Genomic DNA, 27,414 nt, shown 5'->3' on the forward strand with positions numbered 1-27,414 from the left:
GTTCCTCTGGGCCTCCCAGAGTCTCTTCTAAACAACTTTGTTTCTGAAGTCTACAGGGTGGATTGTTGAGAGGTAATGGATGGACAGATTCTTTGATTCATTCATTCAATGTCTGAGAATATGAAGCTGATCAAGGTCTTTACTCTCGAGAAGCTGACAGTCTAGGGAGGAAGAAATACCAGTAATAACATAGTAGTAGCTGATTTTTGAGTGTTTATGTTAATATGCGAGTAAGATATAGGAGACAATATGTTAAGGCTCTTTGAAGTTGGCAGTCAGAAATAACAGCATTTTTCACACAAATGGGTGATTTAGATATTACGGAAAAGAACCAAAGGCTTGGGAGTCTGATGTTAGCTAGAATAATAGCAAACCCAGATACATGTGGGCATGCATGCTTAGTGGTTCAGTCATGTCCAACTCTTTGCAACCCATTGGACTATAGCCCAGCAGACTCCTCTGTCCATGGGATTTTTCAGGCAAGAATACTGGAGTGGGTTGCAATTTCCTTCTCTGGGGGATCTTCCAGACCCAGGGAGGGAACCTGCACCTCCTGTGTCTCTTGCATTGTGGGCAGCTTCTTTACCCGCTGAGCCATTGGGGAAGTCCCGCCCAGAAACATGAGAGTCTGCTTATTTTAGAAACTGGATGACTTACTTGGGAGAAGACATGGGGTGTGCTTCAGGAGCAGACTGTAGGGGAATAACTTGAAATTCAAAGTTGGCACCCCTTGCAGGCATGAGGGCCCGCTATGCTCTGCCTGCCAGCTTAAGCATCCTTGGTCCCTAGTTTGAACATGTCAGCTCTGACCACAGAATATACTGTACAGGATGCTTCTATGAGAAATGCTCAAGGATGAAAGCAAATGAGCGTGCACGGCATTCATTTTTAGTGCAAGAGCACAATCACTTCTTGAAGCCTCAGTTGCTGAAAACTTGAGCCTTGTCATCAGAAGCTTCAGATCCCTCACATCCTTCCCACACCCATTTTTTCCTCCAGAACAAGGTGCCCCCTCACACTAACATTAGCCCAGAAGTCTCCCCTCAGCTCTCTTTCCCTAGATGATATCTCTGCTTTGCACTGATTTCTTTTTAAAACTAAAATCTATGGGAAAGGTGAGTAGAATAATCTTGGTCTCTTCCTATGAGCTGTTCATGAGGATATCCTTAACCCTCTCACTTCTCTTGATTCACTGATTACTTCAGAGATGGTGCAACCAATGTGTGTGAAGTCACTTGTGTTATTTGATGAAATATTACTCCTGACTTTGGAATATTTTAGTTCCCTTCAGTACACATTTTGCCTATCATTTAAAGACTTTAGAGGTCAGCTTTTAAGAATTTTAACAATATAAGAAGGAATGAAAAAGGGACACGATAAGGATAATTTCTGCAAATTTTCCTACAAAAAGTGAAGGAAGTGTAAATAAAACATACTTTTGTTTTGCCCATAATCCTACCCTAACTGCAGAATGATTTCATTTATCTAACTTCTCTTCCAGCTTCTACTTTCATCATTGTAAACTCTTGTTTTTCTATCCCTCGAGGCTTTTTGTAAACACTTTTCCATTTTGTAATAGATTTGTTTTTAGTGTTTGTGCAATATATTCCATCAAATTGATATTCCATAATTTATTACCACTTCCTTTAGTGCTGGACATTAAGGTTATTTCCATTTTCTCTCTATTATAAATAATAGGAGTAAGAACATCTTTGTATATATAGCCCTGTTCCTACATCTGAATTATGTCCTTAGGATAAATTCCCAGGAGTGGGATTAGTAGGTCAAAGGGTATGAACAGCTTTATGGCTCTTAATATTTATTGCTAAATTGCCCAAAGGGTCATTCTAATTTACAGCACCACCTGCAACACATGAGAATAGCTGTCTCTCCCAGCCCTTCCAGCACCATTTTTTTCAGTCAGTAGTTTCAGGCAAATTTAATAGATATGAAAGGATAACTAGTGACTGTTTTTAATTGTTAATTAAAAGAATTTTTTATCAACATTGAACATTTTTCCTTAAGTATGTTTCTTGTGTTCTATTTTGTATGAATGGCTTGCTTTTCATGATGGAATATTATATTTTTGACACCAGGTGGAACTTAAAATATTTTATCACAAAAACGTCTAATTCACTCAGGACAAAGAGGGTAAGAATGAATCATTGCCTAGATTCAACAAACAGCAAGATTTGGCCACATTTGCCTCATCTCCACCTTCTTTTCCTTTTATTTTTTCCTTTGTGCAATTATTTTAAAAGGCAAATCCCAGACATTCTGTGTGTTTCACTAGGCATCTCTAAAACATGTGCACTTTTTCCTTCTGTAATCATAATTAGTTATTATTACATGTTAGTTTTCACAGCTAACAAAACAAATAATAATTCTTGGTCCCATTTGATATTGGTCTGTAGTAGCATTTTCCAAAACGCCTTTAAAAAGTCTTTTAACAGGACTTTGCTCCAATCGGCATACAGAGAAGTCCACTATACTTGGTTGTTAGGTTTCTCAAGTCCTTTGATCTAGAGCGTGCTCCGTTTACTGCCCTCTCACCCCCAACTCACATTTACCCCAACCCAGGTACTGCAGGAACTAAGTCAGCTGTCCTATAAATGTTCCCACATTCTGAATTTGACTTTTTGTCTCCTTATTAGCTTGATTAGATTCTGTTTCAACTTTTTTAAGTCGGGGGAGGCAAGACTACTTCCTGGGTGATTCATTTTGTTCTGCTCTGGGGGCACATATTGTCTGGTGATCCCACTTCGGGTGATGGTGAGGCTGGCTGTGCATTCAGGTGGTGACGGCCCTCAACACAGTTATCAGGTTCCTCATCAGCTTTGCTCCTCAGTATTTCATCTGTCCATGAACGTTGCTTGAGTCTGTTAGTAATATTTCCTTGGTATCACACAATGGTTATTTCCAAATTCTCTCCTTCCTTCTCCATTTATTACCTGGAATTCTTCTGTAAAGTAAAACTTCTTTCCTTATAAACTGGGACTTTTTTTTAGTAATCTCAACATGCAGTTTGTGCAAGTAAGGCAGGATAAATGCTTTATCCTTTTCTCTAAATCTTCAAGTTTCTAAGGAGTTGGTTCCACTGTCATTTCCAATTGTTGCTGCTTTTTCTTTTTTAAGAATCATAAAATGCTCAGGGTTTTAAAAAATATATATGTTCCATGTGTTTTACTTAATTACACTCTCTTTGATGTACAGATTATCCTGTCTTTGACCCAAGGGAGACCCTTCATGTCCTTGTTTTCAGGTAGAATAAGGTGTCTCAGGCTTCAGTTCAGTTCAGTTCAGTTGCTCAGTCATGTCCGACTCTTTGCGACCCCATGAATCTCAGCACACCAGGCCTCCCTGTCCATCACCAACTCCTGGAGTTTACTCAAACTCATGTCTATTGAGTCGGTCGTGCCATCCAGCCGTCGCATCCTCTGTTGTCGCCTTCTCCTCCTGCCCCCAATCCCTCCCAGCATCAGGGTCTTTTCCAATGAGTCAACTTTTTGCATGAGGTGGCCAAAGTACTGGAGTTTCAGCTTCAGCATCAGTCCTTCCAATGAACACCCAGGACTGATCTCGTTTCAGATGGACTGGTTGGATCTCCTTGCAGTCCAAGGTACTCTCAAGAGTCTTCTCCAACACCACAGTTCAAAAGCATCAATTTTTCGGCGCTCAGCTTTCTTCACAGTCCAACTCTCACATTCATACATGACCACTGGAAAAACCATAGCTTTGACTAGATGGACCTTTGTTGGCAAAGTAATGTCTCTGCTTTTTAATATGCTATCTAGGTTGGTCATAACTTTCCTTCCAAGGAATAAGCGTCTTTTAATTTCATGGCTGCAATCACCATCTGCAGTGATTTTGGAGCCCAAAAAAATAAAGTCTGACACTGCTTCCACTGTTTCCCCATCTATTTCCCATGAAGTGATGGGACCAGATACCACGATCTTAGTTTTCTGAATGTTTCAGGCTTATCTAATATATTTTTTAAAAAGAAAACAAAAATTATGTGTTCATACTGATACTTCCATTTGAAATCTAACAAAACTTTTTTTTACCTCTTTGATTTCATGTTCATATTTCTTTCTCTTACACTAAAGACTTTGGTTCCAAATGGTGTTATACAATCTATCAAATAGTTTCAAAATATAATACTAATATTACTATCCAAATTTTCCCAGTGAGAGGTTTTTTGCAATTCTTTTTATCTTTAGAATACATCCACTAAAAATATCCAGTCAAATTACCTTGTTCTAACAGTGCCTGAATTACTTCTTTTAACCAATTTGATATATAGTTAAGTTCCTTTATTTCAGTTTGTTTTCAAATTTTAGGATTCACTTTCCCCCCCTTTTTGGTTTTTATTTTTTGAATCTATAAAATGTGCTTCCAAGATTGAACCTATGTAACAAGGTTATTATCAGAAAAGTCTTTCTTCTGTCTCTTCCTTCTAATTTCTCCCTCTTCCTGTTGGTAAATATTAAGACTTGTTTGATCTTTGTAGTGTTTCTTTTTGCAAATATTCATTCATATGTCTTTAGCAGTTTTACACCAAAGCCAGCATACCATACATTCCTTACAATATACTGTATCAGGGTTTTAGAGATCTTCACTTTTTCTTGAAGGTTACAAGGAAATCCATTGTTAAGATGTACCATAGTTTATCAGCCACTTATTGATGTCTTTGTGTGTGTGCGTTTTCTAAAATCCTATGTCCAAGTCATTTCATATTTTGGCTAATGTATCTATAGGATCTATTTCTCGAAATAGAATTGCTGGGTCAAAGGTTAAGTGTAATTGTACACTTGTACTGCTTTTAGTTATTGCTAGAGTCCCTTCCATAGGAATTGTGTCATTTTGCACCAAGAGGGATTTTTAAAAAAAGGTTTTGTAAATGCTCAAATTTCATATAAAAATTGTTGGAAAATTAGTGCATTCTTCCAAATCACATGTTATTTATTGAACCCACACTCTGTTCCCACTATTGTCCAAGGCATGGCCTGGTACAGAGCACTCTGGTTCCTGCTTTTAGGAAACCTGTGATTTGTCCATGGAGACATGATTCGTGAATGCAAAACAAATGGTACTCCAAGGTACATATAGTATAAAAACAAAGGGAAAAATCCCAGCTCAAGCCCCTATCTTTCAGAGGACTTTCCTGCTTGCCCCAGGCCTCATGAGTCCTCAATCCTCTGAATTTCATTATTACTTTCAGTGACAGTGACCTTTTTCCCAGAGCAAAACTTTTGACACTTAGTTGAACAAATACAAATATACAAACAGGATCAACAGAGCTGAATGTTTGAAATACAGGCTGTGGCATAAATTCAAGCTGAATACATTTTTTATGTAGAGTTACGTCTGCACTTCCCAAAGCATCAGTGAAGTTTTACTAAGGGTTCCGTGGCGAAACAGTGCAGAAATGTTAGGCTAAACAAACCTAATGAAACATCAACCATGTTTGATGTCCCAAGCTTACCTGGGCACAGAACCCCCCTCTCCATGGAGCACCTCATGTTAATACTGTTGCACAGAACACAGAAGAACCAATGTGTAGTTTCTGTTTGAATGAAAGCCAAAGGCTTCTCTTCTAGTTGATTAACTTGTACATTTCTGCATCTTTGATTAACAATGTCCAATTTGTTTCTTTCTAGATTGAATCACTAAAGAAGAAGGTGCAGCAGAAACAACTCTTAATATTGCAGCTTTTAGAAAAGATATCTTTCTTAGAAGGAGAGGTAAGAAGCTATGTTTCTTCATGCTGGTGTCTTCCCTACCATTAAATTTTATGTTGCTGAGCCTACTGCCGACACTTAATTAAAAATATGGCTATTTCCTGGCCTTATAAAATTGATTGAAGGTTAACTGCCAACATTGAAAATGAGGTTCTGACAGCTAGTTTTTCTTTACCATCTGACTCTCCTCATCCCCTCTTGCTACTCACCTCTGCGTTTTGGCTCCCATTTTTCTTATTCAGGAATTTTCTTAGCAAGTTGGATAGGCTGCTGCTGAATACTGATAACTCCCCACATCTGTGTTGTGCTTTATAATTTGCCAAGTATTTTCACATACATCTCTCACATGATTTTCTCAACAACTTGAAGAAAGGCAAGATGAGGTTTATTCTGTCAATAATAACAATAAAAAGGCACAGGGAAGGCAGGTGGCTTTTCTCAAGGTTACACAGTTCAGTGCCAGAGCCAGGCTGAGAGACAGACTCCTCACCCAGTGCTCTTCTGTGACATCGAGTCAACACGCTTTAGAGGTGACTGGTTGTTTAACCACTAAGTCATGTGCTACTCTTTGTGACCCCATGGACTGTAGCTCCTCTGTCCATGGGATTGCCCAGGCAAGGATTTTGGAGTGGGTTGCCATTTCCTTCTCCAGGGGATCTTCTTGGCCCAGAGATCGAACCCACATCTTCTGCTTGGCAAGTAGGTTCTTTACCACTGAGCCACCAGGGAAGCCCAGAGGTGACTTAATTTCACTGAAAACTTCTATGATATTTAGTATTCATGACTTTATGGCCTTTTGAAAGGCATTTTGGGAATTTTGTGGAGGTTCCAGGGAAGGAAATTACAGAGTTGAAAGAACTTTAAGAGCTTAGGTGTTAACAGAAGTGGAAGCCTTCTGTTTTCTCTGAAGGCTTTTTATTAAGAACTTGGCATTGAGCCTCTTCATTTAAGGCTCCGTGAATCTCTCCTTGTCTGTGTCCCCTTTATAGTCCTTCCCCAGTGAGAGACAGCCCAGGAGAGAATGGTGAAGTAAGGACACAGGAAAGTAATGGCAGTAATTCAGCTCCTAGTGTGTGTTGGGCGCTTTTACTTTCTGTATCTTTTGTATACCATAGAGGCTAAGAGTGGAATCAGACTCGCCTAGGATTGAACCCTACATTCTTATTAGCTAGGTGACCCTGGAAAAGTTTCTTAGAATTAGAACCTGAGGATGATAACTGCACTTATGTGTGTCCATGTGATGGGAGTGCATAGAAAGTGGCTGGCATGCCTAAGCAATCAATCATTTTTTCTTTATTAAGAGGGATGAGTTAGATTATATTTCCTCCATTTTATAGCTAAAGAAAGTGAGGTTCAGGGATGTTGAGGAACCCGCCCAAAATGACAATTTTAAGTGAGTAAGCCTGAGCACTTAACCACCATGTTTGTAGGGGTGGCGAGCAGGGTCTTTGTTTCTCCTGTTTTGGGGGGCTGCCTATAAAGGTCATAAGCAGAAGCCCCTCATGGCCCAGAGGGACGTGAGAGCAGACTCAAAGCCCGTGGGCTCATTGTCCTGGCAGCTGAGTAAGTGGACGTTCGTCCTGTCCCCTGAGTCCAAGTCTAGCTTTATGAATGGAGACTTCTATATCGAAGACTGTCCTCTGAGATCACAGTTCCCTGTGGAGGAATCACAGCTCCACAGTGAGAGTCAGAGAGCGTGTGACTTGGTGAAAGTCATGGGTCCCGAGAGAGGCTGGTTCCAGGGAGGAGATGCTGACAGGAGAGGCAGAGGGTTACCCAAGACCGTGCCCACCCCCTCCCGTCTCCCCCGGCTGGCTGTGCTACCAAGCCAGCTCCCCTGCTGGGAAATTACAAAATGCCCAAGTGGGGACTGTGCTTTGAGAAGAGCCTCACACATATGTGTGCTTTTGATTTGGTAAACTCCTCTCTTCTCTTCATCTGGGTTGCCCAGACTCTGAGATGTGGGTGTGAGTCCACTAGTTTAGTTAGGAGGTGATCCCTGAAAGCCCCAGTGGGGAGAGGAGGAATGAGTCAGGGAAGGCATGAAGGCCTCTACCGACGACCTTACTGAGATTACCACTGGGGATGGCTGCTGCTCACTTGCCCTGGGTGTCCGGGGCAGATGGCACGCACTGGCCTCTGAGATATCCTTACCAGAAGGTCTGAAAGCTGGGGCATTTGTCCACGAACTCCCATCAGTAGTTGGTTGAGGCCTGCTCTGGGAGGTTGTGGCAATTCTGGCCTGCCCTAGGCAGAGCCAACTGGCTCTGGTGGGCAGAGGAAGCCCCCCCCAAGTAAAAAGTCAGGAAGGCATGTCAGGAATTGGTGAGTATCCAGAGCATGGGGGTGGCGTGGCCATGTCTGCTGTGTCTATCCAAAAAGTCATTCAGAATGGCTTGAAAACCATTTCTCCTTGAGCATTTAAACACTGATTATAGATTTGGTTGATTAAATTTCCCTAAACTATTTAAATTCTACTACAAATTTAGAATGGCTAATTCCTTTTGATCATCCATCTTAAATAACAGATAAAACATATACAACATGTCAAGACTTAATAATACGTTTACACTTTAACTTATTCTAAAATATTAAGTATCTTGGGTTTAATGTATATCTTCATTGTTTGTGTTTTTGGTTTTTAAGATCTTCGAAAGGCCATTGTTTCACTTATTTCAGTGTTTTCTTAGAGTTAACCTAAATGTCATTGTGACATTTTCCAGACAGTTGCACTGATCTTTCATATCCAGAGGACAAGGAATACCTTTTCTGAGCAGCAAAGCCTACAGGATGCTGACTCTTGGAGGGACACATTCTTGCTTTATGGTATAGGACTAGGTGACTTCAAGGTGATTCAAACTCAGGACCCCTTATCGTTGGTGTGTGCTGACCTATCTTTAGTACTATTAAAAATGTGTATATTCCTTATTAACACTTTACCATTCTTTGTTGGACTAGGTAGAGACTTTACCTCTTAGGAGATGAGTTTGAGCTCTTGGTTTTCCTCTTCAGGTTGTGTGAGCAGTTGATGATGTTACAAACACACTGCTCACTGTCATCTCCTTGTTAATTGTGTGTGATCACGATGCCAGTGCATCTCTGCCTCTCTTTCCACCTGCTTGTTGTATGACCACCAATGCCAAGCAGTCCTTCCAAGGGCCCTCAAGTCCTGCATGACCTGACTTATAGTTCCTTTTGTTATTTTTTCCTACTCACCACAGAAATCACGGAAAACAGACATGTAATTAACACTCTGTAAAAGAAACTACATGGCCTTATATATGAATGCTTTTCAGTTTTAAAGATCAATAACAAATGATAACATATCTTATTATTGTCATCTTTGCTATGAAAACTTCCTTTCTCTACACTTTATATTAACTTTCCTTTTGTAGGACATCATGAACACAAGGCATTTCTCAGACTCACGTTGCTTCCACGGTGATTTTTCCCTTAAGTTTCGAAGCTCAGAATATCACAGCTCATCTGGGGAGAGAGTTCTGCAGTCCCTTCCTCTCCCATGTAGCAGAGTTCCTGATGCCTGTGGAGTCATTCTTGCTGTTTGGCAACAGGCATGTCAGACCTGTTCCCATTGTTGATCAATCCCAAGATATGATACTGGCCTGTTTCCAAGGAGCCCTGGTTTTAGTGGAGAACTATACTGCTGACTACCTGGGCATGAGCACTGGTAGTGGGCTAAACTGCTGAGCTTACGTTAGGCCCATTTTCTTTGTTTTGTTAATTTATTTTTTATTGAAGTATAGTTGAATTACAGTGTTGTGTGAATTACTGCTGTATAGCAAAGCTGTTGTTGTTGTTCAGTCCCTCAGTCGTATCTGACTCTTTGCAATACCATGGACTGACATGCCAGGCTTCCCTGTCCTTCACTATCTCCTGGGGTTTGCTCAAACTCATGTCCATTGAGTCATTGATGCCATCCAACCATCTCATCCTCTGTCACCCCCTTCTCCTCCTGCCCTCAATCTTTCCCAGCATCAGGGTCTTTTCCAATGAGTTGGCTCTTTGCATTAGGTGGCTAAAGTATTGGAGCTGCAGCTTCAGCATCAGTCCTTCCAATGAATATTCAGGACTGATTTCCTTAGGATTGACCATTTTGATCTCTTTGCTGTCCAAGGGACTCTCAAGAGTCTTCTCCACCACAATTCGAAAGCATCAATTCATCGGCGCTCAGCCTTCCTTATGGTCCAACTCTCACATCTGTACATGACTATTGGAAAAAACCATTGCTTTGGCTAGACAGACCTTTGTCAGCAAAGTGATGTCTCTGGTTTTTTAATACACTGTGTAGGTTTATGATAGCTTTTCTTGCAAGGAGCAAGTGTATTTTAATTTAATGGCTGCAGTCACCATCTGCCGTGATTTTGGAGCTCAGGAAAATAAAGTCTCTCACTGTTTCTGTTGTTTCCCCATCTATTTTCCATGAAGTGATGGGACCAGATGCCATAATCAGTTTTTTGAATGATGAGTTTTAAGCCAGCTTTTCCACTCTTCCTATTTCACCTTCATCAAGAGGCTCTTTAGTTCCTCTTCACTTTCTGCCATTAGGATGGTGTCATCTGCATATCTGAGGTTATTGATATTTCTCCCTGAAATCTTGATCACAGCTTGTGATTTAATCAAGCCTGGTATTTCACATGATGTACTCTGCATATACGTTAAATAAGCAGGGTGACAATATACAACTGTTCCAATTTTGAACCAGTCCATTGTTCCGTGTCTAGTTCTAACTGTTGCTTCTTGATCTGCATACAGGTTTCTCAAGAGGCAGGTAAGGTGGTCTGGTATTCCCATCGCTTGAAGAATTTTCCACAGTTTGTTGTGATCCACACAGTCAAAGGGTTTAGCATAGTCAGTGAAGCAGATATTTTTCTGGAATTTCCTTGCTTTTTCTATGATCCAGTAGATGTTGGCAATTTGATCTCTGGTTCCTTTGCCTTTTCTAAATCCAGCTTGTATATCTGGAAATTCTCAGTTCACATACTGTTGAAGTCTAGCTTGAAGGATTTTGAGCATTACCTTGCTAGCACGTGAAATGAGCACAACTGTGCAGTAGTTTAAACATTCTTTGGCATCACCCTTCTTTGGGATTAGAATGAATGCCTTTTTCCAATCCTGTGGCCACTGCTGAGTTTTCCAAATTTGCTGGCATATTGAGTGCAGCACTTTAACATCCTCATCTTTTAGGATCTGAAATAGCTCAGCTGGAATTCCATCACTTCCACTAGCTTTGTTCATAGTTATGCTTCCTAAGGCCCACTTGACTTTGGATTCCAGAATGTCTGACTCTAGGTGAGTGATCACACCATTGTGGTTATCTGAGTCATTAAGACTTTTTTTGTGTAGTTCTTTTGTGTATTCTTGCCACATCTTCTTAATATCTTCTGCTTCTGTTAAGTCCATACTGATTCTGTCCTTTACTGTGCCCATCTTTGCATGAAGTGTTCCCTTGGTATCTCTAATTTTCTTGAAGAGATCTCTAGTCTTTTCCATTCTATTGTTTTCCTCTGTTTCTTTGCATTGATCACTTAAGAAGGCTTTCCCATCTCCCCTTGCTATTCTTTGGAACTCTGCATTCAGATGGGTTTATCTTTCCTCTTCTCCTTTGCCTTTCATTTCTCTTCTTTTCTCAGCTGTTTGTAAAGCCTCCTCAGGCAACCATTTTGCCCTGTTGCATTTATTTTTCTTGGGGATGGTTTTGGTCAACACCTCCTGACAATGTTATGAACCTCTCTGTCCATAGTTCTTCAGGCACTCTGTCAGATGTAATCCCTTGAATCTATTTGTCACTTCTAATATATAATCATAAGGGATTTGATTGGGGTCATACCTGAATGGTTTTCCCTACTTTCTTTAAGTCTTAATTTTGCAATAAGGAGGTCATGATCTGAGCCACAGTCAGCTCCTAGTCTTGTTTTTGTTGACTGTATAGAGCTTCTCCATCTTTGGCTGCAAAGAATATCATCAGTCTGATTTCGGTGTTGACCATCTGGTGATGTCCATGTGTAAAGTCGTCTCTTGTGTTGTTGGAAGAGAGTGTTTGCCATGACCAGTGCGTTCTCTTGGCAAAATTCTGTTAGACTTTGACCTGCTTCATTTTGTAGTCTAAGGCCAAACTTGCCTGTTACTCCAGGTATCTCTTGACTTCCTGCTTTTGCATTCCAGTCTCCTATGATGAAAAGGACATCTTCTCTTTGGTGTTAGTTCTAGAAGGTCTTGTAGGTCTTCACAGAACCCTTCAACAACTTCTTCATCTTCTTCTTCTATGGGGCATATACTTCGATTACTGTGATGTTGAATGGTTTGCTTTGGAAACAAACCGAAATCATTCTGTCATTTTTGAGACTGCACCCAAGTACTGAATTTTGGACTGTTTTGTTGACTATGAGGACTACTCCATTTCTTCTAAGAGATTCTTTCCCACAGTAGTAGTCGATGATAGTAGATAATATGGTTACCTGAATTAAATTCACCCATTCCTGTCCATTTTATTTCACTGACTTCTAAAATGTTGATGTTCACTCTTGCCATCTCCTGTTTGATCACTTCCAATTTACCTTGATTCAAGGACCTAACATTCCAGATTCCTATGCAATATTGTTCTTTCCAGCATCGGACTTTACTTTGACCACCAGGCACATCCACAACTGAGCATTGTTTCCGCTTTGGCTCAGCCTCTTTATTCCTTTTGTGACTCTTTCTCTGCTCTTCTCCAGTAGCATACTGATCTGGGGGTGGAGGTGGGGTTCATCTTTCAGTTTCATGTCTCTTTTCCTTTTTATGCTATTCATGGGGTTCTCAAGGCAAGAATGCTGAAGTGGTTTGCTATTCCCTTCTCCAGTGTACCAGTATAGCAAAGTGACTCAGTTATATTCTTTTTCATTATGGTTTATCACAGGATATTGAATATAATTTCTTGTGCTGTACAGTAGAACCCTGTTGTTTAAAGACCATTTTAGTAGTGACAAAATTGGGGAAAATATGTGTTTTTTTAAGATTCTGAGGTTGCACTGACATTTTCCAAATTTATCTAGTTGTTTTGCTTTATAATATAGAGTCCTGTTGGCCATTAAGAATTTCTCTTATGTTGACCTATTCTAACACCAGGAATTTTTATTCCTTGACTTTCCATTCTCTGCTTTACTGTAATGATGCCAATGATGGTGTTTTAGTTATCTTCAAAAAGTTTTGGTGGACAGAGCGAGTAACCTAGTCCTGTCTGATTAATAAACTAGCTACCCTTTGTTAAGGGCCTGACTTCATACTCTGGAGCTAGACTGCCTGAGTTCCAGCATCAGCTCTGTCACTTACTAGTTATGTGGTCTTGAGCAAGTTACTTAACTGCTCTGTGCCTTAGTTTGCTCATTTGTAAATGGGAGTCCTCTGCACAGAGTTGTTAGGAAGACTAAATTAGTTAATACTAAGTGATTAGAAAAGTACATGGCTCCCAGTAAATGCCATGTGTTTACTGTTTCTTCAATAGCTGGGTCCCAGGGACTCCTTCTGTTGTCAGCTGATTTACATATCCTCTTTGTCTTTCTCTTCCTCCTTCTTTTAAATAGAGTGTAGATTATTTTGGTCCCTGAATTCATCATATGTACTTACTGGTGCAGAAACTCATTAGATTTTGCAACCCCTTCCCCCACCAGATTCTTAGAAATTTGTGCTAGCCTGTCCCCATCAGACTAGGTTTTCATCAGCTGATTCAAAAATCTCCCTGATGCAAAAATATGCCCATTCTATTTGCTTTTTTTCCCAAATATATTTTTATTCACTCATCTCTTGAAGAAGAAATACCCCATCCCTTATTTCCAATATATTGTGCTTTATGTGCGTAGTTGCTCAGCTGTGTCTGACTCTTTGTAACCCATTGACTGTAGCCTGCCAGGCTCCTCTGTCCATGGGATTTTTCAGGCAAGAAGACTGAAGTGGGTTGGCATTTCCTTCTCCAGGGGATCTTCCAGACTCAGGGATTGAACTTGTGTCTTCTGCATTGCAGGCGATTCTTTACCTGCTGAGAAACTTTTATTTAAAAAGTTATTGAGCATCTGGCTTCATAAGGTTCATCAGCTTTCTGAAACTGAACAGATCCCATTTCATTTTTCTCTGCTGAAAATCCTAAACTTACATTCCAACTCCAAAGTCAGAGGAAAGGAGTCAGATGTCTTGGTTTTGTCCATCCTGCATTTAACGTGTGTTGTGTGGTACATAAACCTCTCAACGTGTCTGCTGAGCATTCCTGGGTCAATTATGAATCTTCCTGTGTGATGCTGGGGTAGCAGCACCAGGCACCACGTGCAGGTTTTATGGGACGTGCATTCTTGTTTAGAGCTTGGGCTGCAGCTCCGGCTGCTCCCTCCCTGGGGCCTCGGGAGCTGGGGAAGGAGGTGGCTGCCATTCATCTGTGACATAATTTTCCAAAAATGCCAAGAAGTGCCATGCCAGGTCCTTCCTTTCTGGAAGGCACACAGCCTTCCAAGTTCCTGGGTGGTCTGCATTTCACAGCTCAACACAAGGTGGTGGTATTTGAGAGGAGGAAAACCCTGGAACCTGATTCTCAGTCCTAGGAGCAATCTCTTCTGCAGCCCACGCCAGGCAGTCAGCTGCGGCTGCTCTTCAGTCAGAGTCTGTGAGGCTCAGAGCAGAGGGTGTTTGCTTTCCTGTATCAAGACCTACCTTTTAAAATTATTGTTTTTAAAATATTTCTGTCATCCTGCTCTAATTTTCCTCCTGTTGCCCCTATTCAGGCTCTCATCATCCTTTTTTAGGTCCTGTCAACCTTGTATTAATTCATACAAATAAAGCAGCTTTCTAAAGTGTATGGTGACAGATGTTAACTAGACATCCTGCCGTGATCATTTTATAGTTTGTACAAACACCAAATCATATGTTGGATACCTGAAACCAACAGAATATTATATGGCAATTAAGCCTCCATTTTTAAGAAAGTATGTAATTTAATGAGTGTTGATGGTTGTATGTACCTGTGAAAGCACCACCGCAGACAGGATGCAGAACGTTTCCATCACTCTCAAGATCTATTTCCCTTTGCAGTCCATCTCCCTCCCTATTCCCCACCAGGCAACCAGGGATCTTTTTTTGGCCTTGTTTGCATTTTATATAAATAGAATTATATAGTTGTGTGCTCTTTCATGTCTAGTTAGCTTCCTTCACTCAGTGTAATGATTTGAGATATATGCATCTTATATGCATTCTTTTTTTGTGGCAGGATATTTTTTATTGTATTAAGATACCACACTTTATTTCTCCATTCCTTATTGATACACATTTGGGTTGTTTCCAATTTGGGGCTATTGTGAATAAAGCTGCTGGGAACATTACTGTATAAGTCATTATGTGAACTTAGGGTTTAATTTTTTTTTAAGTAATTATTTTAAATGAAGCAAAGATGAATATTTTTAATGATGAAAGGTACAATTCACAAAAAAGGTAGACATCATAAAGTATTAGACACCTTAACAACAAAGAAACAGGCACATAAAGCAAAAATCAGAAGAAATATAAGGGAAAAGAAAAAATATATAATCATGGTGAGACATACTAACATTTCTCTGAGAATATTTTATCAAGTACAGAAAAAATAAGAATAGGGGCATCCTGAATGATGTCATTAATGATTTAAATATAACAGATTTCTATTAATTAATTTATATTAATCATATCCTAAATATATTTGAAATTTTATATCTCATATGTTATTAGATGTCCATAGGACATTTAGAAAAACTGGCAAAAAGATAAACATTACTAAATTTCAAAAAGTTTACTAAATTTCTTTTTTGTGTGTGTGATTCAGTTATACATATACACATGTTATTTTTGAAATTATTTTCCATTTTAGGTTATTATAAGATATTGACTATAGTTCCCTGTGCTATACAGTAAACCTTTGTTGCTTGTTGCATATCTATTTTTTAAAATTAGAAATCTAGCATTCTATTCACACTAAGTCAAACAAGTGGAATCTAAATGTCATAAATTTTTTAGTTAGGAAAAATTTCATAAGTTTTCTAAAATATAGATTATATACATGTATGCAAAAGCTTTTCTACTATACTTGACAAAGACTTGAGAAAGAACACAAAAAAAGAGATGGAAAAATTGGGAAACATAAACTAAATGAAATGGTGCACTGAATATGAAATAGAAGAAGTGAAACAAGCTAGATAAAAGTAAAAGATCCTCATATAGTCCAGTTATTTTTAAACATGGCTGCTCATTAGAAACATATCTGGAGTGCTGGCAAAAACAGCAATACCTGGGCATTTGTATTTTTCAAAAAATTCCAAAATAATTCTCAAATGCATATGGATTTTTAAATGATTACAGGTTTTTCTATTAAATGATAGTTTTGGTGATACAGAATTCTGTAATTTTTCTGTTGACCAATCATAATACAATGGTACTGAGTAACAGTTACATAATCACAATAGTGAAAGATGTTTATCAGTTTTCATAATCAATAACAAGACAAAAAATAAAAGATAATTACAATTGGAAGCCATAATGGGAACATGATTAACCTAACAATATAAAATAATTACATATAGTTTGGGGGGTCAAGCAGAGTGATGTGGTAAGTGAAAGTGCATACATGCATATGTTTTCATCCTCTCAGCCAGTCTATGTCTTTTGGTTGGTGTATTTAATCCATTTACATTTAAGGTAATTATCCATATGTATAATCCTATTACCATTTTCTTAATTGCTTTGGGTTTATTTTCTGTAGGTAGGGCTTTTCTGTTCTCTTGTTTTAGGCCTAGAGAAGTTCCTTTAGCTTATGTTGTAAAGCTGGTTTGGTGGTGCTGAATTCTCTTTAATTTTGTCTTGTCTGGAAAGCTTTTGATTTCTCCATCAAATCTGAAGGACAGTCTTGTTGGGTGGAGTATTCTTGGTTGTAGGTTCTTCACTTTCATCACTTTAAATATATTGTGCCATTCCCTTCTGGCTTGTAGAGTTTCTGTTGAGAAATCAGCTGATAGCCTGATAGAAGTTCCTTTCTATGTTATTTGTCATTTTTCCCTTGTTGCTTTTAATATTTTATCTGTCTTTAATTTTTGTCAGTTTGATTACTTTGTGTATCAGTGTGTTCCTCTTTGCATTTATCCTGCCTGGGACTCTGTGCTTCCTGGACTTGGTTGATTATTTCCTTTCCCATGTTTGGGAAGTTTTCAGATATTATCTCTTTAAATATTTTCTCAGGTCCTTTTTCTCTCCCTTTTCCTTCTGGGTCCCCTATAATGCTAATGTTCATGCATTTAATGTTGTCCCAGAGGTCTCTTAGGCTGTCTTCATTTCTTTTCCTTCTTTTTTCTATATCCTGTTCTGTGGCAGTGATTTCTACCATTCTGCCCTCCAGGTCATTTATCCATGCTTCTGCATCAGTTATCCTGCTGTGGATTCCTTCTAGTGTATTATTGATCTCTGTTTGTTTGTTCTTTAATTCTTCTAGGTCTTTGGTAAGCATTTTTTGCATCACCTCAATCTTTGCCTCCATTGTTTTTCCGAGATCCTGAATCAACTTCACTATCATTATTCTGAGTTCTTTTTCTGAACGGTTGCCTATTTCCACTTCATTTAGTTGCTTTTCTGGAATTTTATCTTGTCCCTTTATCTGAGATATAACTTTCTGCTTTTTCATGCTGATTAACTTTCGGTAATGTGATTTTATTTTAGTTGCTGTGGGATTGTGGTTCTTCTTGATTCTTCTGTCTACCCTCTCTGATGGAGGAGGCTAAGAGGCTTTTGTAAGCTTCCTGAAGGGAAAGACTGGTGGTGGGAAAAACTAGATCTTTCTCAGTAAAGCTTTAATCCAATTATCTGCTGATGGATGGGGTTGTGCTCCCTCCCTGGAAACTTTTTGGCCTAAGGCAACCCAGCCTGCGGGTCTGTGTGGTCTATGGTCAGGTTATGGTGGCCTCCGAGGTTTACACCAAAGGCGACCTTCCCAGACAGCTGCTGCCAGCCCCATGCACCTCCCGCCGCCCCCGTCCCTCTGGGGAGCCCCTGGCAACCTCCACCTCCACAGCGGACCTTCCAACACCGCCAGGTGGTTTTGGTCCAGTTTCCTGTGGAGTCACTTCTCCTTTCCTCTGAGTCTTGGAGCACGCAAGGTTTTGTTTTCACCCTCCAAGACTGGAGTCTCTGGTCCCCCAGTCCTGTGGAAATTTTGTAATCAAATCCCACTGGCCTTCAAAGTCAGATTCCCTGGGGATTCCCAATCCCTTTGTCAGGTCCCCAGGCTGGGGAAGCCTGACATGGGGTTCCACACCTTCACAACAGTGGGAGAACTTCTTTGGTGTTATTGTTCTCCAGTTTGTGGGTCACCCACCCAGAGGGTATGGGATTTGATTTTATCGTAATTGTGCCCCCCTACCATCTAGTTGTGGCTTGTCTTTGGATGTGGGGTATCTTTTTTTGGTAGGTTTCAGTGTCTTTCTGTTGATGCTTGTTCAACAGCTAGTTGTGATTCTGGTGCTCTTGCAGGAGACGGGCACAAATCCTTTTACTTGGCCATCTTGAACCTGAAGCCTGGGTTTATTCTTGTTGAGTGAATTCCTAGTAATGGGATGGCTGGGATGTATGGTAGATAAAGATCTAACTTTTTAAGAAACTGTTTATCAAAGGAGTTTACTTTCCCACCAGGAGTTGGACTGTTCCAGTTTCTCTGCATCCTCACCCTTAATACTGTCAGTTTTTTTAATGTAGCCATCTGGAAGGTATGCGGCAGTATCTCATTATGGTGGTATTTCTGTGGTCACCACTAATGCTGAGCATGTTTTAAGTGCTTAATAGCCATTTGTATATATTATTTTTTAAAGTGTTTGTTCACATCTTTGGCCCATTATTTTGTTGAGTTTTACTTTTCTTTTTTATTGTGTTAAGGGTTCTTTATGTATTCTGGATACCAGTTCTTTGTCAGATATACGTATTGTGAACATTTTTCTCCCATTTCTTGACCTGCTTTTTTATTTTCTTAATGATACTTTTTGGTATCCATTTTTATTTTTGGTAAAGTTCAACTTATCAATTTGTTATGGTTTCTGTTTTTTATGTCCTAAGAAATCTTTGCCTACTACAAGGTTACAGAGATTTTCTCCAATGATTTCCTCTAAAAATGACAGGTGTTTTGCTTTTAAATTTAGTTTTAAGATCCATTTGGAGTTAATTTTTGTATTTTGTGTGAAGTAAGGATTGATATTGTTTTTTTCACCATAGATATCCTATTGTTTCCTTTAAATGCCTCTTTATTCTGATATTGATCATTTGTCCCCTTCCACCCTTCTTTGATCAATCTAGCTAGTGTTATTAATTTTGCTGTTTTTTTTTTAAACTAAAATAGCTTTTGGCTTTGTGTGTTTTGTGGATAGAGAATATTATCTGTTTTCTGTTTTATTGAGGCTTTTTGCTCTGATATTCATTATTCTCTTCCTTCTAATTATTTTGGTGTTACTTTGCTCTTCTTTTTCTAGCTTCTTGAGGTAGACCTTAAGTCCATGATTTTAGACCTTGCTTCTTTTCTAATATATGCTTTTAAATCTATGAATGTCCCTTCCCAGCTCTGCTTCACTTGCAACCTACAAGCTTTAATAAGATGTATTTTCATTATCATCCAGTTCAAAATATTTTCTAATTTCCTTTGAGATTTTTCTTTGACTTATCAATTATTTAGAAGTGTGTTGTTCAGCTTGCAAATATTTATGGTGTTCTTAGATATCTTATTGTTTTTTATTTCTAATTTAATTGTTCGGGTCCTAGAACATGCTTTGTATGGTTTTCATTCTTTTAAATTTAGTTTGACTTGTTTTATGGCTCAGCATATGGTTTCTCTTGGTTGAGTATTATAAAAAAATAAATATTCTGCTGTTTTTGTGTGTGTTCTATAAATATCAATTAGATTTAGGTTGTTGATAATATTGTCTTGATTATTTATGATTTTCCTGGTTGTTGTGTAACTGTTCTCTTAGTTGCTAAGAGGTGGTATTAAAGTCCCTTGCTATGGTTTCAGACTGTCTATTTAATTTTGTTTTTTACTTCATATATTTTAAAGCTCTCTTATTAGGTACATACACATTTTTGACTGTTGTGTTTTGGCATGAATTGATCTCCTTATTATGCAATACTGGTCACTACCTTTGTTCATACTCTTCGTCTTAAAGTCTCTTTTATCTGCTATTATAATTTCTGCACTCTTAAGTTTATTGTTTACATGGTATATTTTTTTCCATCCACTTATTTTTAACTGATCTGTGTTATTTAAAGTACATCTCCTATAGACAATGTATAGTTAGGTTTTGTTTCTTTATACATTCGATATTCTTATACTGAAGTGTACAGTCCATTGACATTTAATTTTTATTGATATGGTTGGATTTAGTTCTGCCACTGTTTGTTTTCTATTTAGTCCCTCTGGTTTATTTGCTGGTTTTGTTCCCTTTTCTTGTCTTTTTTTGGACTATTCCAAAATTTTTTAGAATTCCATTTTAATTCATCCATTCATCAATTGGCATTGTGTCTTTGAGTGGTTGCTCTAGGTACTATAATATACATCATTAAGTGTTCACAGTCTACTTTTGGGTAATAGTGTACCACTTAATATAAAACATAGAAATCTTGCAATGATAAGGTCCATTAACCCTTCCCCCTGCTACCTGAGTTACCTTATGTATTGTATCTATATATTACTATAAACCCACAGTATATTGCTAGAAGTTTTAAGTCATATGTATTTTGGAGAAATTAAGAGAAAATAGTTGTCTTTTATGTTTACTCATGTAGTATTTATTTCTGATAGTCTTCACTCATTCCTGAAAAATCTGAGTTTCTGATACCTCTCTTCAGGGTGAAACATTTTTATTTAGCATTTTGTGTAGTACAGACCAGATGGGGACAGATTCACTTAGTTTTTCTTATTTGAAAATAAGGCCTGTAATTCACCTTCATTATGGAAATATATAGAGAGTTCTAGGTTGACAGTTTCCTTCATTAGTATTCAGTGTCTTCTGGTTTTCATACTTTTTGATGAGCAACCTTTGGTAATTCAGATTACTGTTTCCCTATATATAACAGGATGACTTTCAAGATTTTTCTTTGTGTTTTTCAGTAGTTTGTGATATGCCAAGGTAGGTTTCTCTTTGAATTTGTTGTCTGAGTTTGATGAGATTCTTGAATTTATATAAATTTATGTCTCTTACCAAATATGGGAAAATTTCAGCCATTCTTTGTTTTCTCCAAGAACCTGAAGTACTACCTCCCACCCTACTGCCCCCCACATTAGTTCTTTGACTATTGTTTCTGCTCCAGTTTCTCCTTTCCTTCTGTGATTCCAGTGTCCCTATGTTAGGCTTTTAAAAATTGTCTCACATATCATGAAGTTTCATGTATTATTTTCAACATTATCTTATCTTGATTGAATGACTTCTATTAATGTGTCTTCAAGTTTACTGACTCCTTCCTTTGGCATATCCATTCTTAGGGCAATCTAGTGATTGATCTAATTTCAGGCATTGTATTTTTCTGTTAAAAAGTTACCATTTGTTTTCTATTTATATTTTATATTTCTGTTTTTTTGTTTTTCCTTCTTCATCAGTGATGTGCAGGAAAATAGACTTGTAATTGCTTTAGAAGGTAAAGAATCTGGTTAGACCCAACTGCATCCTGCCTTGCTATGGTGTGTGATGGGTTAGATTTCAGTTCAGTTCTTTAAGCCTTGACTTCATACTTCTTTCACTTTGCTCCACATGTACATGGTTCAGGGGTCTACTGGAGACTGCAACTGAGTTTATACACAGAATATAGAATTTCAGTCTTTTCTGACCCTTCCATTTTGGCTTCCCTCTCACTCTTGGTAACCCTTCTATCTCATAGACTCCTACTGGTTTTTTTTCCTACCAGACAGATGATCTTTCTACCAAATTTTTACTGTGTTTGTGCTGCCTCCACTATGACTATTCTGCTCTTGGGCAAAGCTGCAAACAGAAACAAAAGAATCACAGAGAACCCAGCCAATGCTTGTCATCTGCTCCACATTTTACCTCCTGTCTAAAACTTACCTGTCCTTCAGTCTCTGAAGGCCTCAGCTGTTGTTTGTCTTCTGTCCAAGGTTGATAGCTATTCTTTGCAGGAGTCTCTTTTTTTTGAATTATTTATTTAAATTGGATGATAATTACTTTACAATATTGAGATGGTTTTTGTCATACTTCAACATGAATCGGCCACAGGTATACATGTGTCCCCCCATCCTGAACCCCCTCCCTCCCTCCCCATCCCATCCCTCTGGGTTGTCCCAGAGCACTGGCTTTGGGTGCTCTGCTTCATGCATCAAACTTGCACTGGTCATCTATTTTACATATGGTAATATACATGTTTCAGTGCTATTCTCTCAAATCATCCCACCCTTGTCTTTTCCCACAGAATCCAAAAGTCTGTTCTTTACTTCTGTGTCTCTTTTGCTGCCCTGCATGTAGGATAGTCATTACCGTCTTTCTAAATTTCACATATATGTGTTAATATACAGTATTTGTGTTTTTCTTTCTGACTTACTTCACTCTGTATAATAGACTCCAGGTTCATCCACCTCATTAGAATTGACTCAAACGCATTCCTTTTTTATACCTGAGTAATATTCCATTGTGTATATGTCCTACAACTTCCTTATCCATTCAATTGCCGATGGACATTTAGGTTGCTTCCATGTCCTTGCTATTGTAAATAGTGCTGCAGTGAGCACTGGGGTATATGAGTCTCTTTCAGTTCTGGTTTCCTTGGGGTATATGCCCAGCAGTGGGATTGCTGGGTCACATGGCAGTTGTATTCCCAGTTTTTTTAAGGAACCTCCACACTGTTCTCCATAGTGGCTGTACCAGTTTGCACTCCCACCAACAACGTAAGAGGGTTCTCTTTTCTCCACACCTCCAGCATTTATTGTTTGTAGACTTTGATGACGGCCATTTTGACCAGCGTGAGATGATTCCTCATTGTGGTTTTGATTTGCATTTCTCTAACGAGAGAAACCCAAGTAAGACGGTAGGTGTTGCGAGAGGGCATCAGAGGACAGACATACTAAAACCATAATCACAGAAAACTAGCCAACTTGATCATAGGACCACAGCCTTGTCTAACTCAATGAAACTAAGCCATGCCGTGTGGGGCCACCCAAGACGGTCGGGTCATGGTGGAGAGGTCTGACAGAATGTGGTCCCCTGGAGAAGGGAATGGCAAACCAGTATTCTTGCCTTGAGAACCCCATGAACAGTATGAGAAGGCAAAATGATAGGATACTGAAAGAGAAACTCCCCAGGTCGGTAGGTGCCCAATATGTTACTGGAGATCAGTGGAGAAATAACTCCAGAAAGAATGAAGGGAGGGAGCCAAAGCAAAAACAACACCCAGTGGTGGATGGGACTGGTGATAGAAGCAAGGTCCAATGCTGTAAAGAGCAATATTGCATAGGGACCTGGAATGTTAGGTCCATGGATCAAGGCAAATTGGAAGTGGTCAAACAGGAGATGGCAAGAGTGAATGTCGACATTCTAGGAATCAGCGAACTAAAATGAACTGGAATGGGTGAATTTAACTCGGATAACCATTATATCTACTACTGTGGGCAGGAGTCCCTTAGAAGAAATGGAGTAGCCATCATAGTCAACAAAAGAGTCCGAAATGCAGTACTTGGATGCAATCTCAAAAATGACAGAATGATCTCTGTTCGTTTCCAAGGCAAACCATTCAATATTACGGTAATCCAAGTCTATGCCCCAACCAGTAATGCTGAAGAAGCCAAAGTTGAACGGTTCTATGAAGACCTACAAGACCTTTTAGAACTAACACCCAAAAAAGATGTCCTTTTCATTACAGGGGACTGGAATGCAAAAGTAGGAAGTCAAGAAACACCTGGAGTAACAGGCAAATTTGGCCTTGGAGTATGGAATGAAGCAGGGCAAAGGCTAATAGAGTTTTGCCAAGAGAACGCACTGGTCATAGCAAACACCCTCTTCCAACAACACAAGAGAAGACTGTACACATGGACATCACTAGATGGCCAACACCAAAATCAGATTGATCATATTCTTTACAGCCAAAGATGGAGAAGCTCTATACAGTCAGCAAAAACAAGACCTGGAGCTGACTATGGCTCAGATCATGAACTCCTTATTGCCAAATTCAGACTTAAACTGAAGAGAGTAGGGATAACCACTAGACCATTCAGGTATGACCTAAATCAAATCCCTTAGGACTATACAGTGGAAGTGAGAAACAGATTTCAGGGACTAGATCTGATAGACAGAGATCCTGATGAACTATGGACGGAGGTTTGTGACATTGTACAGGAGACAGGGATCAGAGACCATCCCCATGGAAAAGAAATGCAAAAAGGCAAAATGGTTGTCTGAGGAGGCCTTACAAAGAGCTGTGAAACGAAGAGAAGCAAAAAGCAAAGGAGAAAAGGAAAGATATACCCATTTGAATGCAGAGTTCCAAAGAATAGCAAGGAGAGATAAGAAAGCCTTCCTCAGTGATCAATGCAAAGAAATAGAGGGAAACAACAGAATGGGAAAGACTAGAGATCTCTTCAAGAAAGTTAGAAAAAGGGAACATTTCATGCAAAAATGGGCTCAATAAAGAAGAGAAATGGTATGGACCTAACAGAAGCAGAAGATATTAAGAAGAGGTGGCAAGAATATACATAAGAACTATACAAAAAAGATCTTCATGACCCAGATAATCACAATGGTGTGATCACTCACTTAGAGCCAGACATCCTGGAAAGTGAAGTCAAGTGGGCCTTAGAAAGCATCACTATGAACAAAGCTAGTGGATGTGAAGGAATTTCAGTTGAGCTATTTCAAATCCTGAAAGATGATGCTGTGAAAGTGTTGCACTCAGTATGCCAGCATATTTGGAAAACTCAGCAGTGGCCACAGGACTGGAAAAGGTCAGTTTTCATTCCAATACCTAAGAAAGGCAATCCCAAAGAATGCTCCAACTACCGCACAATTGCACTCATCTCACACGCTAGTAAATTAATGCTCAAAATTCTCCAAGCCAGGCTTCAGCAATACGTGAACCGAGAACTTCCAGATGTTCAAGCTGGTTTTAGAAAAGGCAGAGGAACCAGAGATCAACTTGCTAATATCTGCTGGATCATCGAAAAAGCAAGAGAGTTCCAGAAAAACATCTATTTCTGCTTTATTGACTATGCCAAAGACTTTCACTGTGTGGATCACAATAAACTGTGGAAAATTCTGAAGGGGATGGGAATACCAGACCACCTGACCTGCCTCTTGAGAAACCTGTATGCAGGTCAGGAAGCATCAGTTAGAACTGGACATGGAACAACAGACTGGTTCCAAATAGGAAAAGTAGTATGTCAAGGCTGTATATTGTCACCTTGCTTATTTAACTTATATGCAGAGTACATCATTAGAAATGCTGGGCTGGAAGAAGCACAAGCTGGAATCAAGATTGCCAGGAGAAATATCAATAACCTCAGATATGCAGATGACACCACCCTTACGGCAGAAAGTGAAGAGGAACTAAAAAGCCTCTTGATGAAAGTGAAAGAGGAGAGTGAAAAAGTTGGCTTAAAGCTTAACATTCAGAAAACTAAGATCATGGCATCTGGTCCCATCACCTCATGGGAAATAGATGGGGAAACAGTGTCAGACTTTATTTTTTTGGGGCTCCAAAATCACTGCAGATGGTGACTGCAGCCATGAAATTAAAAGACGCTTACTCCTTGGAAGGAAAGTTATGACCAACCTAGACAGCATATTAAAAAGCAGAGACATTACTTTGCCAACAAAGGTCCGTCTGGTCAAGGCTGTGGTTTTTCCAGTGGTCATGTATGGATGTGACAGTTGGACTGTCAAGAAAGCTGAGCGCCGAAAAATTGATGCTTTTGAACTGTGGTGTTGGAGAAGACTCTTGAGAGTCCCTTGGACTGCAAGGAAATCCAACCAGTCCATCCTGAAGGAGATAAGTCCTAGGTGTTCATTGGAAGAACTGATGCTGAAGCTGAAGCTCCAATACTTTGGCCACCTGATGTGATAGTTGACTCATTGGAAAAGACCCTGATGCTGGGAGGGATTGGGGGCAGGAGGAGAAGGGGATGATAGAGAATGAGATGGTTGGATGGCATCACCAACTTGATGGGCATGAGTTTGAGTAAACTCCGGGAGTTGGTGATGGACAGGGAGGCCTGACGTGCTGCGATTCATGGGGTCACAAAGAGTTGGACACAACTGAGCAACTGAACTGAATAATGAGTAATGTTGAGCTTCTTTTCATGTGTTTATTAGGCATCTATATGTCTTCTTTGGAGAAATGTCTGTTTAGTTCTTTTGCCCACTTTTTGATTGGGTTTTTTTAATGGTATTGAGCTGTATGAGCTGCTTATATATTTTTGAGATTAATTCTTTGTCAGTTGCTTCATTTGCTATTATTTTCTCCCATTCTGAAGGCTATCTTTTTACCTTGCTTGTAGTTTCCTTCATTGTGCAAAAGCTTTTAAATTTAATTAGGTCCCATTTGTTTGTTTTCATTTTTATTTCCATTACTCTGGGAAGTGGGTCATAGAGGATCTTGCTGTAATTTATGTCAGAGAGTGTTCTGCCTGTATTTTCTTCTAAGAGTTTTATAGTTTCTGGTTTTACATTTAGATGTTTAATTCATTTTGAGTTTATTTTTGTGTATGGTGTTAGAGAGTGTTCTAGTTTCATTCTTTTACACGTGGTTGACCAGTTTTACCAGCCCCACTTGTTGAAGAGACTGTCTTTTTCTCCATTGTTTATTTTTGAGGAGGCTGTATTTAACTGCTTCCTCTTATATACTAGAAGTGCGGCTCTCACTCTACATAGAAAATTGCAGTGACCTCCTTGACTGATCTTCCTTCCCTATAGTTTTATTTCCTCCCAATACAGTTTTCACTTGGAGCCCAAGTGTTTGAAGTAAAATTTGAGTCTGGTCTTATGGGCCTGGGTGTAGAGGCTTGGTGATAGCACACACAGCCCTTCATAACTAACTCCTCCGTCCCTGTATACTACAGTCAGGTGCCTGTTCTCAACCTAGTATTCTTCCATAATTCTGGATTACTCATTCCTTTTATTTCCCTTACTCTCTGTCTCTTGCATAACTCCAGAAAATCTTCACAGACAATTCAGTCCTCCATTTTGAGTTAGACATCCCCTCTGAAGTGCCCCCATGATATTTTCTGGGTCCTTCTGGCATGAGACTTAGGAGTTTGTTATGTTGTTTTCTGCTTAGATGTCTGTAACCCAAAAGACTGAATTCCTCAAAGGTTACAAATTATGCCCTATTTCTTTAGCTGCCAACTTCCTCCCCTCACTTGATTTTACATACTACCTGATTCCCAGCAGATACTCAAAGAGTTTTTTTTTTTTTTTTAACTAATAGTATTACATTTTTAAAAGTTAAAGATTTTCATATCAGTGCTTCAGTGAATAGCTGATTCAGGGTTTGAACCCCGGTCTCCTGCACTGCAGGCAGATTCTTTACCATCTGAGTCACCAGGGAAGCTTGATTTGTACAAGAATTCCTTTGAAATAGAACAAAAGACTTAGGACTACAAGTCCACTAGTCACTGTATACCAATTGGGGTACATTTGCTAACGTT

The 27,414-nt window shown here is 39.2% G+C and overlaps 1 protein-coding gene across 1 annotated transcript in view; it reads left to right on the top strand.

Moving 5' to 3' along the window:
* The window catches only part of MYZAP (myocardial zonula adherens protein), a 117,029-nt gene that overhangs the window by 68,441 nt on the left and 21,174 nt on the right, over nucleotides 1–27,414 (top strand). The window contains exon 11 of the mRNA XM_061157246.1: nucleotides 5,661–5,744. Within this exon, the coding sequence (XP_061013229.1) occupies nucleotides 5,661–5,744 (84 nt within the window). The remainder of the gene's footprint in view (nucleotides 1–5,660; nucleotides 5,745–27,414) is intronic.

The sequence above is a fragment of the Dama dama genome, chromosome 12 (genome assembly GCF_033118175.1).
Source record: "Dama dama isolate Ldn47 chromosome 12, ASM3311817v1, whole genome shotgun sequence".
In the NCBI taxonomy this organism is placed as follows: Eukaryota; Metazoa; Chordata; class Mammalia; order Artiodactyla; family Cervidae; genus Dama; species Dama dama.